This window comes from Seriola lalandi, unplaced genomic scaffold (assembly GCF_002814215.2).
Source record: "Seriola lalandi dorsalis isolate HSWRI2012SDOR001 ecotype SW California unplaced genomic scaffold, Sedor1 jcf7180002054317, whole genome shotgun sequence".
Classification (NCBI taxonomy): domain Eukaryota; kingdom Metazoa; phylum Chordata; class Actinopteri; order Carangiformes; family Carangidae; genus Seriola; species Seriola lalandi.
Genome location: NW_019524870.1, coordinates 1,106,864 through 1,122,179, shown reverse-complemented (window position 1 = coordinate 1,122,179; position 15,316 = coordinate 1,106,864). Strand labels below are relative to the sequence as shown.

The 15,316-nt window shown below is 40.2% G+C and overlaps 1 protein-coding gene across 1 annotated transcript in view; it reads left to right on the top strand.

Moving 5' to 3' along the window:
• LOC111655436 (uncharacterized) overlaps positions 1 to 15,316 on the top strand; it is a 56,141-nt gene that overhangs the window by 13,154 nt on the left and 27,671 nt on the right. The window contains exons 6-9 of the mRNA XM_023406844.2: positions 30 to 110; positions 1,005 to 1,117; positions 2,039 to 2,097; positions 3,467 to 3,556. Of these exons, the coding sequence (XP_023262612.1) occupies positions 30 to 110; positions 1,005 to 1,117; positions 2,039 to 2,097; positions 3,467 to 3,556 (343 nt within the window). The remainder of the gene's footprint in view (positions 1 to 29; positions 111 to 1,004; positions 1,118 to 2,038; positions 2,098 to 3,466; positions 3,557 to 15,316) is intronic.

Here is a 15,316-nt window from a genome sequence, read left to right as displayed (position 1 = left end):
TTTTTTTTTTTTTTTCTGTGTGTCTACAGTAATGACTTCAGCCGTATGGTCGCAGAGGAGTATCTGAGTTTCTTCAACTTTACAGGCCTCGTTCTTGACCAGGCATTGCGGTGAGAACTCATAGTACAATACATTAAATATAGATAGTTATGTAACTGGTCATTTTAAAATACCTATAATTACGATACACACACATATTCAATATATTTCTTATGTGAGGTGAAGACAAGACAGTTAAATATTCCCTGCCAGCTTGTTTATCACACAGTATAATGTTAAATAACTGCAAAATGTCAAATGTGTGTGAGTCAAACAACCAGGTTTTGTTTGAAAGTTGTTGCATTTTTCAAAAAACAATATACTTTTATGATTAAAGAATAAATGTTTACATTTTTAAATTGTGTCTCTGGTTGAACTTTTAGTATATTTTTGTCACCTGACATGATTTTTCACACAGAATTATTGTGTCTGTGTTATGGTTGCTATGGTTGCCTCAATCAGATGAAAAGCTGCACTTTTGATGTCTTAATACTGTCTTTATTAGTATGTGGTGAAAGCTCTCCACTGTGAAACGCTTCCCCCTGGAGGGTAACTTTGGTCCTGCAATCAGAGTGACAGTTTGCACAGTATCTAAGTAACCGTATACACTCAGACATTACTCACACTGAGCTTGCATCCTACATCCTATACACGTTTTACTCACCTTCAGATTTATACATTTAAACTCAGTGGAGTTTAAATGGGTTCATTCGCTGAGGAACAACATCTGCCATGAGTTTTAAGATCTGCTTTTTCCTCAATAGAAGGAAAAGTAAAAGTATCCATTATGTAAAGTAATTACATATTAAAATTGTATTTAAATTCCTGAATAGTTCTGAATGCTTATGTTTTATACTACATTTTTCCAGTTGACTATAATGTTATGATTTTAACCAGGTCATCTTTAATCTGTAATAGATAAGCATGTGGTCTGGATCTGGCTGTCCTTGTGTTTGTGGCTGCAGGACCTTCCTCAGGCAGTTTGCCCTGATGGGGGAGACTCAGGAGAGGGAGAGGGTGCTGTCACACTTTTCTAGGCGTTACCTGGACTGCAACCCCAAAGTCATGCCATCAGAGGGTGAGTACTGCAGGGAAGTGCTCTCACTACCCGCAGTGAAAAAATAACAAAATCTTGCCCTGAATATTTAATATGTCTGGCCATCCTTAAGTACTGAGCCTGGATTCCAATGTTGGAAGAGGAATTGGTGTTTGAAGACAGCGTGCATCATAAATAATGTACTATACATTAGTGGACATTACTCAAGGACAGTGACTTATACACATGAAACATTAAACAATGCACATTAAATTGAAATATGCATTGAGTTGTAGTTTCAAGGCAGTGATTGAAGAAGTATTTAGATCTTTTACTTAACTAAAAGTATCAATACCACAGTGGAGAAATACTCTGTTAAAAGTAAAAGCCAGGCATTCAAAAATGTATTTATTTATTTAATTTAGTAATTCATTTTAATAATAATTAATCATATACAACAATAATAGGTACAAAATTCTAAGCTTCAGAACGTACTTAAAGTACCAAAAGTACAAGTACTAATTTTGCAGAAAGGATCATTTAAGAATAATATAAATTATATTATTGATTTATAATTAGGCATAATGTATTATGGTGCAACACCTTTATTTAATAACCTATAAATAACCTGACATAATAACGTTTAATTAACCTATAATAATACATCACCATCATTTATTTGTTGATTATATTTTGTATTATTAATCTGAATCTTTACTGTTACCATAGTTACTAAAGTTATAAAACAAATTCTATCAGGCTGGGTATTCCTAGTCCTCATGGTCAACAGTTTTCGAGGGTTACACAATGTGCAGCACCTTTAAACGCTAAAGTTAATCATTTTGAGTTATTTTATTCGTTTTAGCTCGGTGTAAGTAATAAAGTGGCTAATGTGAGGAAGCTAACAACAAAACTAGTTTTATATTTAAGTGAGGAAGCTAACACACTGTTTTCATCCTTTAGATGCAGTTCACACTCTCACCTGTGCCCTAATGCTGCTGAACACTGATCTACATGGCCAGGTGAGTGGTGTGTGTGTTCATGTGTGTGAATGTGTACATCTGTGTGTAAAGGAGAATCTACTTTATAGTAAAGTATTAAAAGGGCCTTTGAGGAGAATGCAGTTCTTAAAAAACTCTGGAGTTTAGAAAGTATAAGACTCAGCCCGATCACCAGCTGATCTGGGTCTGCAGGTCCGTCTGCTGAGCTTCTTTCACCATCATTAATCTGTTACTGTTATAGTCAGAGCCTCCTTTTGCAAATCTGGGCCATTGGGAGCTCATCTCAGTGATAGTGTAGCTCTGTGGATGAATGATTAATTCAAGTGACTATAGAGGTGACTGGACAGAGGATCAGCTTTTTTTGGGGGGGTAAAGCAAATCAGGAAAATTTCAACTGATTTAAGTTTGACTTTTGTTGTAACTGCGATCGTCTCAATGAGAGAAGATGCTGAGTGATACAAGCTGCGGCATTTTAAACAGGATTAAGGTCGATTATCTTTTTATTAATCTGTTAATTATTTAAAAAATGACAGAAAATTGTGAAGAGTGCCAATCATAATGTCCCTGAGCCCCTTCAAACTGCTTGATTTATCCAGCCAACAAAGGAAAGAAGCAAATCCTCATATTTGAGGAGCTGGAAGGTGCTAATGTTGAGCATTTTTTTCATAAATGTAATGAATTATTACTTAATTATCAAATTTTCAGCATTCTAATTGATTAATTAGGTATAATTTGAAATTTGGCAACTGTAGTGTCAATGTAATCCCTGAAATTCAGAATCGATATCAAACATTATCGCATACCTCACTTTGACAACTTATTGTTTTTAAAATATTGTGTTTAAATGTCTAAACACAATTAACAGTACAAGAATTTTGTTTGAATAAAATTGATATAAAATTTAGATTTCTGTTATTTGTCTGAGTTACACTGTCTGATCAAAGAATAAGTAAACAGGATTATAAATATGACCATGAAACAAGCACTCTGATAGTTTATTTAAATATTTAGCTGTTCCGTCCCACCGCAATCATTTTATATTAACCATCATCATCTTTGTTGTTTTTGTTTATTTGACCTCCGAACTGCTTCTGTTTAAATCTCTCCAGTCAGTGTTCACATTTGAGACCATGACTGGGCTTAACTGACTGCTCTTTTAATTCATCATTCACTTCATTTTCTCTCTTAATAAATATAAATAAATAAATAATTCTCTCTTCATAGGCAGGCTGTAAGACCTTTTCATAGAGAAAAGTGAAAGCTTTTGAATTAAAAATGAAAATGGGATAAAAAGTTAATTGAAATAGACCACATGAAGGGGGCAGGTTGTGTATGAGGAATGTGTTAGCATGAAATAAAAGTGCATTTCTAATTATTTCTGTGTTTCCAGAACATTGGCAAGAGGATGTCGTGCACACAGTTCATTGGCAACCTGGAGGGACTGAACAACGGCCAAGATTTTCCCAAGGATCTGCTTAAAGTAAGCTACTGTCAAGTCTAAAATAGCACACACACGCACCCACACACACACACACACACACACACACACACACACACACACACACACATGCACATGTACATGCACATGCTGTCATACACAGACTCACATCCCAAATGAGAGCAAGCAGACTGTGTGTGCCAGCATTGTATTGTCCCTCAGATCTGTGCGACTGAGCCTGGCTGTCTGGCCTGCGCTCACTGCCAGCTGGCGTTCGCCTCCTCTCCAGAGGCCTCCGATCAGAGGCCTGCCCGGGCCCGCCACTTCCTGCTGCACTCCGGCTGCAGCGCGGGCTGGAAGACTAATTGTTATGTGATCTGGAGACGAGGAGAATGAGACTCGGAGATCCTCGGGGTATCTGTGTGTGACTTCGACAGCATTAGATTAGGGCTATTAGCTTAACCCAGTTGAGTTTGGTCGCAATAGATCGCGAACCATCAGACGGCGGGTTCAGACAGAGGCCTCGGGCCCCATGATGTGGTGAAATAACCCAATCAGTGCAGGTTGCCTGTCCATTGGTGCGCCTAATGATGATGCTGTTGATTAGTTTTGTCTGCAGAGTGGTCCGTCAACATGCCACAGGGCCCGCGGAGAGCAAGTCAACAAGTTGTAATGGGGTATTTATAATGCATGAGGGAGAGAGGGGGAGAGCGGGAGGGAGGCCACGTCCTTCTCCTGAAATGACAGGAATGAATTCTGAAATGAAAAGCTGCGCCTGTTATTAAGGGCAGATAGTATCCACACTGCAGCCGTGTGACCGCAAGCAAAGCAACGCCCAGAGAAAGAGTCTCACAGACGTGCATTAGCTGCTTTATTAATGCTCGTAGAGATTCAGGAACAGTCGTTTTAATCATGCTCTCCACTTTCACTCTTTTATTCTCTCTCAGTGAGACTCACTTCTTTCTTACCCTTGAGCCACACTCTCCTTTCTCTCCTTTCTCTCCTTTCTCTCATTCCTTTGCTCTCTGAATCTCTAAATGCTCTGCCTGCCCACTCTCATTTGCTCCTTATCTGGTCTGTGTTTAGCTCCGGTGCAGCTTAATCTCTGTCTCTAGACTGTGTCTCGCTGCCACCTTTATCTATGCTCTTTCACCTCCACCCAGATCTGCTCTCTCTTCTTCTTGCTTCCTGATCTGCTGTCTCTGTTCTTGTCCTCTCCTTTGCCTTCTTCTTCTCCTTTCGAGCAAAGTCCTTCCTAAGGTCTTACTATTGGTCACTTTAATCATTCTTCCTTTCCATATTGTCCATTCCCAGTACGACTACAATATAAGAGGTGGATACAAAATCCAAAGTCCTCGTCCTGTGCAAAATTGCATTATAAAATCCGGCAGAAGAATATGAGTTATGAGTAATATGAGAGTTTAGCTGGGTATCCTTTCCCTCCTTCTTTCAAACACAAACAGGAAATTCTGTCTAAAAAAAAAGTGAACCTATCCTTAAAAGAATGTCCTAGATAGTAAAGATCTTAGTAATGAAAACATCTGTAGCACCAGGAGCTGGAACCTAACCCGGGTTATTGTTGACATTCTTTGTCACAGTTTGAAAGTTGAGCCAAGACACTGTAGATCTGAAAGAGGAAATACACATCAAAGCCCGTTTAAAGGTCTGAAGAAGTTAAATAAAGGCTTTTGTGTCTACAAAGGAAATGTCAGCGTCGGTTGAGTCTGAAGACTTTGAGTTTGAAAATGAAAAAAAGATCTGGGGGTGTGATGAAGAGACAGACAGTGAACGATCACTCAATATTATTACACAATATTCAAATGACACTCCTGTACAGCAGCTGTTAGTGCAGGGCTTTAGTTGGTACTTGCTGTAGTTGGTGTGATGTTCTTTGAAGAAATGTGGCGTTTGTATGTTTGTGTTTTGTTTGTTTCTATTTTGCTTCATTAGTGTTCATTGATTAAGGAAACTGGAATCTCCACTAATGACAGAGAAGCATTAGCAGAAGAAGACTGACAGCTGTCGTCTTGAGTTGTCCCACGATCGTTGTAAACATGGGAATTTAACCATCGTCTCCTTACCTTACACGTGACATGAACGCGGCACAGTTGTCGGCGGCTGAGTTGCATTCTGGGTAATGTAGGCCTCAGGTTTTGAGGATGAAGAATGCATGGAATAAAAAGAGGATATCTCTATTTCTGCTGCCTCAGCTGTTCTATGTTATAGGAGATGCTATACTAAATTAGCGACCGACAGTGATCACTGCAGGTTGATGCAGGTGAGCTCCTCAGGGTGACACACTGTCCTACTTCCCAGCTTCAAGTCGTCACATAAACAGCAATTTTATCACATCCGCTCCCTGGATGTGGCCCATTTCACACTATAACATAGTTATTAAACAGTGTTTCAAACATTTGTCAGGTTAGTTATGTCAGTATGTGGTCACATATTAAGATAGCTTTGTGTAAATATTGAACAACTAACCTCTACAAAAGAGCTACTATTTATCTTGCAACCCTTTCCTTTCCTTTCCTTTCCTTTCCTTTCCTTTCCTTTCCTTTCCTTTCCTTTCCTTTCCTTTCCTTTGTTTTTTCCTCTACTCCCTGTTTCTCTGTTATCCCCACCCCCCAATCCTCCTTATATCTCTCATTTCCTCCCCTCATTTTCTTGTTTTGGCATTTCCCCCTTTGTGACCATGTCTCATCTTCAACAACATCACACGTACTGTATATTTCACACACTATCCCAGTCTCTGGGCTTGTTTCCTTTGTCATTATTTAACCATAGCATCATAGTGACCAGTGAGCTTCTATTACATCTCTTCTTTCATTTTTCTACCATCCCTCTCTCCTTCTGTCTGTCTTTCCTTCCTTATCTCTGGGTTTAAAGTTGTTTATTTCCATCTGAGTAGAGCAAATGTTCCTCTCAGGCATTTTCCTCACTTCCTCTTACTTTATCATGTAATTAAATGAATTACACAAGTTTTGTTTTTTTTACAAAATCAATACGAATCGTTAACTAATTATAATGTTTTTCAAGGTATTTTCATTTTTTGTATAAGAAATTATTTAATGACATTTAATGATGCATTTCAGGCAGTCACTGAGATTTGACTTATGCATTATAGTGTGATTATTTAAGCCATATTTTGAAGCTTTACTCTGAGGGACAGGAAACAGTGGAGCGGTGCTGAACTGCTGAGCCCTGTAGCTAAAACAGAAATCAGCTGCCTGGTGGACTGGAAAATAATGAGAGGGGCTTTTCATCCCCATGACACAGTCTCTCTCAGCGTCTCTCCCTCAGGTAGACTACCCTCCCTCTTTTCATCGTTCAATCATCAGTTCCTTTCTTTCTATATTTTCTTTTCTTTGTCTTGTTTTCTAGCTTTTCTTTTTTTTTTTTGCCTCGTGTATCTTCATCAATAATTCTCTCAATTGTCACAGATTCTCCTCGTGTCTCAATTATTCCCTCTCAACTCTCCTCTCTCTCTCTCCCCGCTCACCAGTTCAGCCTCTTGATTAAACTCTGTGATATGTTTCCCATTACCACCACAATAGAGGAGAAAGGAGCAATCTCCTGAACTGAGAGTGCGAGTCTCTCTCACACACTGTCGAACACACCGCAGTAATACCTGCAAAGACCTTACCTTTTTATAATGGCAGGAAAGTGGAGAAGTTAAAGGTGTAGAAAAGGTGCTTGAAATCAGTGTGACAGCGACATTTTATAATAAACGCCACACACTTAAATGAATTTAAATTTCCATCCACTACAGTTTTCACTATGTGAATATTAAGAGTTGGTGCATTGAGAGAATCAGTTAGTGCCGATTCTCCAATCAGCTGCAGAAGAAGAGGTCAGAGTTAAAGCAGCTATTTATATGTTTTGCTATTGCTACGTAGCTAATGTTAGCAATAGCTGCTGTTGCTAAATCTGCTGTTTGCTGCTGGGTGAACAGTGGGGTTTTTAGAGACCTGCTGCAGCCAAAAACAACGCTGGACTAAAACAGTGAAGCTCTTACAAATATGTTGTAGACTTTCAGTGTAAAGGTAAAATGTAGTGGATGGGAGGTTTGACTTGGTCACTGAGAAGGTTTGAGCAACATGTCTGTCTAGCCTGAAGTTCTTTTTGCTTTTGCTTCGTCTTTGTTGTGTTTTTTTTTGCTTCATTTTGCTTTTGTTTGTTTGTTTTGTTGCCCAGAGCAGAGCATTCATTCATGCATTAGTTTCAGCCCATATGTTCAGGTGACTTGATAGAAAGTTTATTGCAGCAAAGTTTTACAGTAATTTAACAGACATGACAGGAAATTAAATGTTCTTAGAAGATGAACACTGAAACTGATTATGGTTGCACACACGTGGCTGTGTCCCACCAGGATCAGGATGGATGGAGGTTACACAGAGTGTACATGCAGCACAGCACTCGTCCATTCAAGTGCTGAGGCTTGTTTGTCTCCATCAGTGTGTTCTCGTTCCAGGATTCATAATGAGGCCATAAACTATCATAATGTACTCCTGAGGATATTTCCTCCCACAGTTACCCACTCCAGACCATCAGTCAGCAAAGATGTGACAGGCTGACAGGCTGCTCAGCTCCAGCACACAAACCAGTCAACAACTGGTTTATTATGAGATGGATCTAATGTCCCAGGTGTTGGTCATTGTTTCTATTAGTAATAAAAGCACTGTAGTTAGTTACTCGAAATCTGGTAACACCAGAAAAAAAGAAAAGTGTTCTGCAGGAGAAATGTACCAGGTCTCCCTAATCCCCTAGCTCCATTATGTAAACCATGTTTCCCTATTTAAACCAGGTTTACTGGAGACAGTTGTCTGTAACCTTTAGTGCATGTAAACACACTGATTTAGGTTGTAAACAAACCTCCTGGCAGGCCAGACTTATTTAGAAGAGAAAATAAAGGTGAACTTCAGTGTCACTTTGACGTACTGTACTTGCCGCACCTGTGGACGCACTTTTCCTGTGCAATTAGCGATTATTAGCAACATTTCCAGTCTGCTCACCTTCAGCTTTACCTCTAAATAAAGTGTTTTAGATTTGGGCTGCAACACAAATGATTATTTTATTATAGATTAATCTGGAGATTATTTCACAAGGAATCTATTAATTTGCCGATAACATTTATTGAATGATCAGTTATTCGAGTAATCATTACTGATTGGACTGTTGGACTTGGACTCTGGCAGAGATTCAGACTGACTGAAGAAGATCTTGATGAAGATAGATGCCACTCACTCATATGAAGCTATACAGATAGGAGACGTTAGCTTAGCTTAGCACAAAGACTTGAAACAGGGAGAATCACCAATCATGGCTTTGTCTGAAGATAAGAAAATCAACTTACTTGCAGCTCTAAACTTGAATAATTAACATGTTACATCTCATTTATTTAATCAGTACAAAAACCACAATGTAAAGAAGTATTCTGTCTCATAACCCCCCAATGAACAAACAAGATATAATGTGTGTTACGTTCCCCGATGGGGCCAGGGGATGAGGGGAAGTAACAAATGTAAAAATGTGTCCAAGGAGGAAAGAAAGATCAGGAATCAAAACAATGTGTGAGGGGAAAAACTAATGACTTTTATTATCAAACTCAAACACAACTAAATCACCAATAACCAACCAAGAATCAGACAACAAAGGAAAACAGGTAATCGGGACACCAAGCACCCTCCTTCACGGCAAGGAGTAAGACACGCACAGTCGCACAGTCGCAAAGAGCCAGGCTAGCTATTTCCACCTGTTTCCAGTCCTTGCTCTAAGCTAAGCTGAGCTAAGCTAACCAGCTGCTTTCAGTGGCCTTATATTTAACCAACAGATATGAGAGTGGTATTAATCTTCTCATCTAAATCTCCAACAGGAAGAAAATAGTATTTCCCAAAAGATGTCAAACTATTCCTTTAAGAATTTGACTGCAAAAGTTTATTTATTGACTCAATTATGTCAGAGACTTATCAGTTTATATCAGCTGTTCCTGCAGTGTTCAGACTAAAGTCCACAGCTGATGACTGGTTCACTGTTTCTGTTTGAGGTAATTACCACAAAGAGTAATGATTAAGACTTGTGGTCCCAGCGCCTTGGTTTTTAAACTTTCAAGCCTTCATAACCACTTCATGTTCCTTCGCCCCTCTATACTGTGGCAGCTTGTATGGAGAACTGAACTGCTGCATAGCTACAACAGCTCCCTGCAGAGCTGGGAGCTCTGGCTGGCGGCCCGAGCTTGTGCTTTAGAGGAAACTTTCTTCCTTTATTGTGCGGCTCAGAGACACATAGGTTTGTACTTCCTCTCTCTCTCTCTCTCTCTCTCTCTCTCTCTCTCTCTCTCTCTCACTCTCTGCTCAGCTCTGCTCAGGGCTTGAAGCTTGAAGTGGGAGCTAATGATGCACTGAAGTAGGTTACCAGCCCGCATTAGAGCAGGAGAACAAATTCTGCTGAAATGAAAATGTTGTACGGCTCAATCAGACGCCAAGCCGCGCTCTTCAAGCAGTAATTAGACGCACTGATGTTATCGATTGCGTAGCAGCTTCGATGGCGAAAGGGAAAAAGACGGGTGACTTATTTGTTTTCGTAAATGAGGGGGAAGAAATCATTCTTGTCGCATGTGTCCCCCGCTGTTGATCCAGGCCGGCTGAGCTTCAGAGCCAGAGCTCGCCAGCCTGGGCCAAGACAAGGAGGTCACATCTGAGGAGGGAGAGGAATCGGAAGACAGATTTACACACAGCATCACTGAGTCACATGTTCACTCTGTGCAGAGGGAGAACATATCAACATGATTTTTATGCCTCCACATCTCAGGAGCGCCTTGAGGGAAGGTCTTCAAATTTGGCACAAACGTTCACCTGGAATCAAAGATGAACTGATTCGATTTTGATGGTCAAAGGTCAAAGGTCAAGGTCACTGTGACCTCCCAAAACACTTTTTTGGCTTTGTGAACGTAATATCTCAGTAACGCCTTGAAGGAATTTCATACTGTGGCACAAACATTCACTTGGACTCAAGGGTGAACTGATCAAGGTCATGGTAACTGCATTTGCCAGTGAACTGCAACCAGACTGGTTGGTAGTAATTCTAGTTTTTAAAGAGTCTGAAACTCACATCACTTCAGGGTCACGGGACAGTTTGTCCTCGCTGCTTCAACACTCGACAGAAAAATATATTTTTAACTAATATTTTCAGCTATTTACACTTGCTCTCATACAACATACGGTCCTGCGCGTTTAGTAGAGTAATCTTTGATTTATTCATGGAGAATGACAGTTTCCTCCTTGTCAACCAGACAGGAATCAGTCACATTAAACATCATGGAAAAGATCACGTATCTGTGCTCCTTTTAACTGTATAAAGACACATTTTAGTTACAGGCGAATCAGTCAACAATCATGTCAATAAATCACATAAAAGTGTTTTTAAAAAGTGCAGAGAAATTCCTAAAAACTATATTTGTGCTTTTCTTTTAATGTCTTGTAAATCTCTTGTAGATCTCAACCGCTCATCCCAGTACGACGTCAAGCTTTGCGCGTGTACTGCGGAGGACTTGCAGATGTGCAGTGTTGACAGTGAAGTGTTTTGGATGAGCGGTTTCCGAGAAACATAAAAACAGAAACATTGACCGCCAGTCGGTTCAGGCTGGGGGCGACACATCCACGTAACCGATGTCATCGATTAGGACAACGCTGCGTTGCAAAGATGGTTGAGCCTGGTCAAAACATGCAAGCTGCAGCTGTAAGACCTGCACAGCATCATCTGCAGTGTGGGAATATCTCAGACAGAGGCCCAAGCTTATGGCCTATCACTGCAGCGCAACAGCTATGCTGTTTTGTTCACTTTTTATCCCCACCCAAACATGATATTTTATTCAAATTATTAAAGTTACACCATGCTTCATCTAACATTGTTAATCGGCCATTGTATATTTTTCCATTCATATTTTTTGTATATGTTTCCTTTCACGGCTTAAATTAACATCACATATTGTTGTTACATTCTGTACAAATAAGATGTGGAAATTAGAGGATGATGATTAGATTATTGAATAAAATATTAACTATTAGTGACATAACAAACACATTTTGAATAAATGCTGCACTAGCCCTTTAAATCTCAAATAAAAAGCTAATTTTAATGCCTCTGCCTCAGTTTTGCAGCCTCGCTCAAAAAATATCACTTACTAAACTGAGAGGCAAAAAAAAAATTTGTACGCACATGTAAAATAAAATTCAAAGCATGCAGGGAGCCTTATAAAAATTGCCTCGCCAGCTGAATCTGTCCAGTAGTTTAAGTGCTCGGTGCTGTGGTGTTTTTGCATTTCACTGCTGAGAGATCAACTGTAAGTAAAACAGTGCAGCTGTCTTTTTCTAGTCAGTAAACAAAAATGTGAAGGTGCTGCACTGACGCAAGAGCTGTAGAAAGACGATGACTGGAGTCAGTACGTTTGTTCAGAAAGATCCCATCTGGTTTATTTCTTTTTATTTCTTTGATATGTCAACCTCACAGGTGTTTGTCAAGTTAGAAAACCTCCCTAATAAATCCAGAAAAATAAGATCAATAAAAAAAAAAAAGATACAGATAACAACCTGGATATATCCTGTAAAATAATGAGATTTTCTCCACTGCAACACAAACCAAACACCTGCTGTCCAGAGCAGCAGAAACAGACACTGATGGAGACTGAAATCTCACACTCTGGAAATGAAAAGAAGAAATGTGGAGCTATCGGAGGGGAAGGGGCAGAGAGAGACAGCTGCTGAGGTCAGCAGAGACGTACTCCCCCTCTCCCCGAGCTGTCTGGACTCTTCATGAGGGACAGAGGCAGAGATTTAGACAGGATGTGAAATATTGAGTGAGAGGGACGGAGCGAGGGAGGGGGAGAGTGACAGACAGGAGAAGTGATAGTGGGCATAAGGTAACAGAAACAACAGATTTATTCAGCTTTTTACCGTTAGCAGGTGTTTCTCTGTTCTTTGTCGTACAGCCGGGTGCACTGACCTCAGCTTCATTAGAGTATTTCAGGGTTAAGTGCTTTGCCCAGAGGCACATGGACGGTTTTCGTGGGATTCAAGCTTCAGGCCACAAACCTACAAGCTGCTGCTGCCCACAGAGTGAAGTGAGGGAGGAGGGATGAATGTCAGAGAGAGAGAGGAGTATAAAAACAAACTAACACCACAGCTCCTGGCTCCTCTTTTCTATCCTGATGGAGTCACAGGCGCTGGGGAGGGACACCACTCACATCACGTCCACCCTCACAGACAGACGCCGGTCATGAGGGAAGAAGTGTTTCTTTTTCTGAAACAGCCTTCGCAGCAGCCATTAAACTTTTATCATGACATTTTAAATTTAACAAAGGACACAGGATACAGACGGAGAGGAGGAAGGGGGCCAGATTGAGGTCGTCACATGGACACAAATATAAACACAGTTACGCGTCTTTACACAAAGGTTTAAGAAGTAAAAGCAACAGCAAAGAATTAAAAAAGTAGAGCTATAAATCATGGCTGAATTAACTTGTTCAGGGTCAAAATTGACCAAGTTCCTGTTAAAGGTCCATATAGTATAAAGGGAGCTGTCCATGTCTTCTTTGATTATAAAGCAGGTCTAGGTTCTTTATTAATACTGTGAAAGTATCAAAGCCTCAGTCCACAGAGAAATGCACACAGCCTGTATTCAGAAACTGAGCCTTAAAACCAGCTGTCAGGACTTCTGTAACTTTGTGATGTCACAACAAAGCAGTAAAAAGGCACACCCGAGGCCCCGCCCACCTGGACTCACCATCCAACCTTGTAGGATTTGGCTTCTCTGAGTGTTTAACTGAAATCTACTATATTTTTATTGGATCACTCAAAAAATGGTCAGCCAATCAGAAGAGAGACTCAGAGCCTCCTCTCTTCTGATTGGCTGACCAACTTGTTGTTACTAGAGTTTAGATGGTTTTTGGTTCTTACAACCACAAATATGCATATATCTTCTGTAAAAGTGTAAAATATGGGACCTTGCAGTCCTGCAACCGACCTCCTGGGTTGAGACTGTACGTAATACAGTGTGTCTTGGTTCGTGGTAATATGATTAAACGCAACTTTATTTAGGAAGAAGTTCCACATGAGGAAAAACTCAAACAAGACAGGGCCAGGTCATAAGCTGATAATAATTCAGGGCTCATCTTAGTGGATATTGTACTTTAGTTGTGCAAATTGCAAAAACACAATTTTAATTCATTACAACTTTTCTTTATGTATTTTCTCGTGTTTTGCTCATCCAGGTGATACTCTTGTTCATTTGTTAGTTTTGAATTGTATGAGATAGCAAACACAAGATTTTGCACAGCTGTGCAGCACTAAGTATTATAAGATGTTTGTTTGTAACATGTACAGGATACAAGTTGAATGGATGAGGGTTTAAATCTTTAAACCATTTTTACTTTCTGCTAAACATTAAGACAAAATCATTGGTTCAGATTTAACCAGCGTGTCCTGGGATCTGGTTTGTTCTGATTATAGATCTCATAACGGTCCAGTCGATGCCCATCGTCTACAATTGACACAGTCATTTAATCTCCAGTCACACTCCTGTAGCTCCAGTTTTTTTTTCTCTTCACTTCGTCCCTGTTACTCACTCTCCAGTCAATAATCCTATTTGACCGATTTCTCCGGGGGAAACACCTCATTCATTTGTCTTGTAAGCAAAGGTTTTTGTCAGACGCTCCATCTTCTCTGCTGCCTCCTTTTTCTATCCTGATTTCACTTGGCCTCATTCTGCTGTTTTGTTTTTTTTTCATGTTTATTTAGTTGTAATCATGAAGAGGAATCTGAAGATCTGGCTCCATGTCAGTTTTATCTGTGCCTCTTGAATCGACACTCACCCTGTTGTTTGGTTGCTTTTAGGGCAGCGCAGATGAATCTGTGTGCTGTGATGAAGTGGTTTGTGTCGTCATGTTGCTGGTTGTTAGGCTTTTTTAAAATATATTAAATCAAAAACCCACTAATCTACCTGCTGAGCAGCAAACGGCAGACAGACTCGGTTAGAGAGCAGCTGGTGAGCATTTAGCTGGACACAAATATGACTCCAAATGAATGATGATGTTGTTGTGTATCGGCCGGATGTGCAAGAAGGTAACTGTTTGCTAACAAGGTCAACTTAAATGTTGATGATATCAATATCAATGTTGTTTAGTTTCACTGCCCCCTAGTGGACAAAACATCAGTTAATGCAGGTTAAAGTTTGCTGGGGCTTTCAGACAGAACGCGACAACGGCACCACTGCGCTCCGAAACCCATTATTTCCAATGGCTTCGCTGCACCTCAGCGGTTTGTCGCTGCACCAAGCACAAGTGCATGCACTAGATTGAAGTTTGACCGCTGCACGCTGTGACGAACACCCACGCAGCCAATAGGAACGAGGCATCCAGCCAGGCACGGAAAGTAGTTTCTTGCGCCTCCCCTTCTTCTTCTTCTTCTTCTTCTTCTTCTTCTTCTTCTTATATTAGCGGGTCTAGTGCTAACACTTGCTTCTTATGCACCGATAGACTCTAAACACAGCGGGAGCTTCTGTCTGAAAGCCCCACGAGTCAGGGCGTGTTTAGCCTAGCTTAGCTTACCATGAAGAGCGGCGGTAGAGGGACCTAGCCTGGCTAATCGTGTCTAATATTCAAAATCACACCTACCAATTACAGCTTTTGTTTTGTTTAATCAATCATCATAACTTCACAGAGCTGAACATGTGCAATTTGAATAATGTTCACAGTATGGTGAATGGAGGAGATCGAGGTGAATAACAGGTTGCCAGATCTAGTCAGTG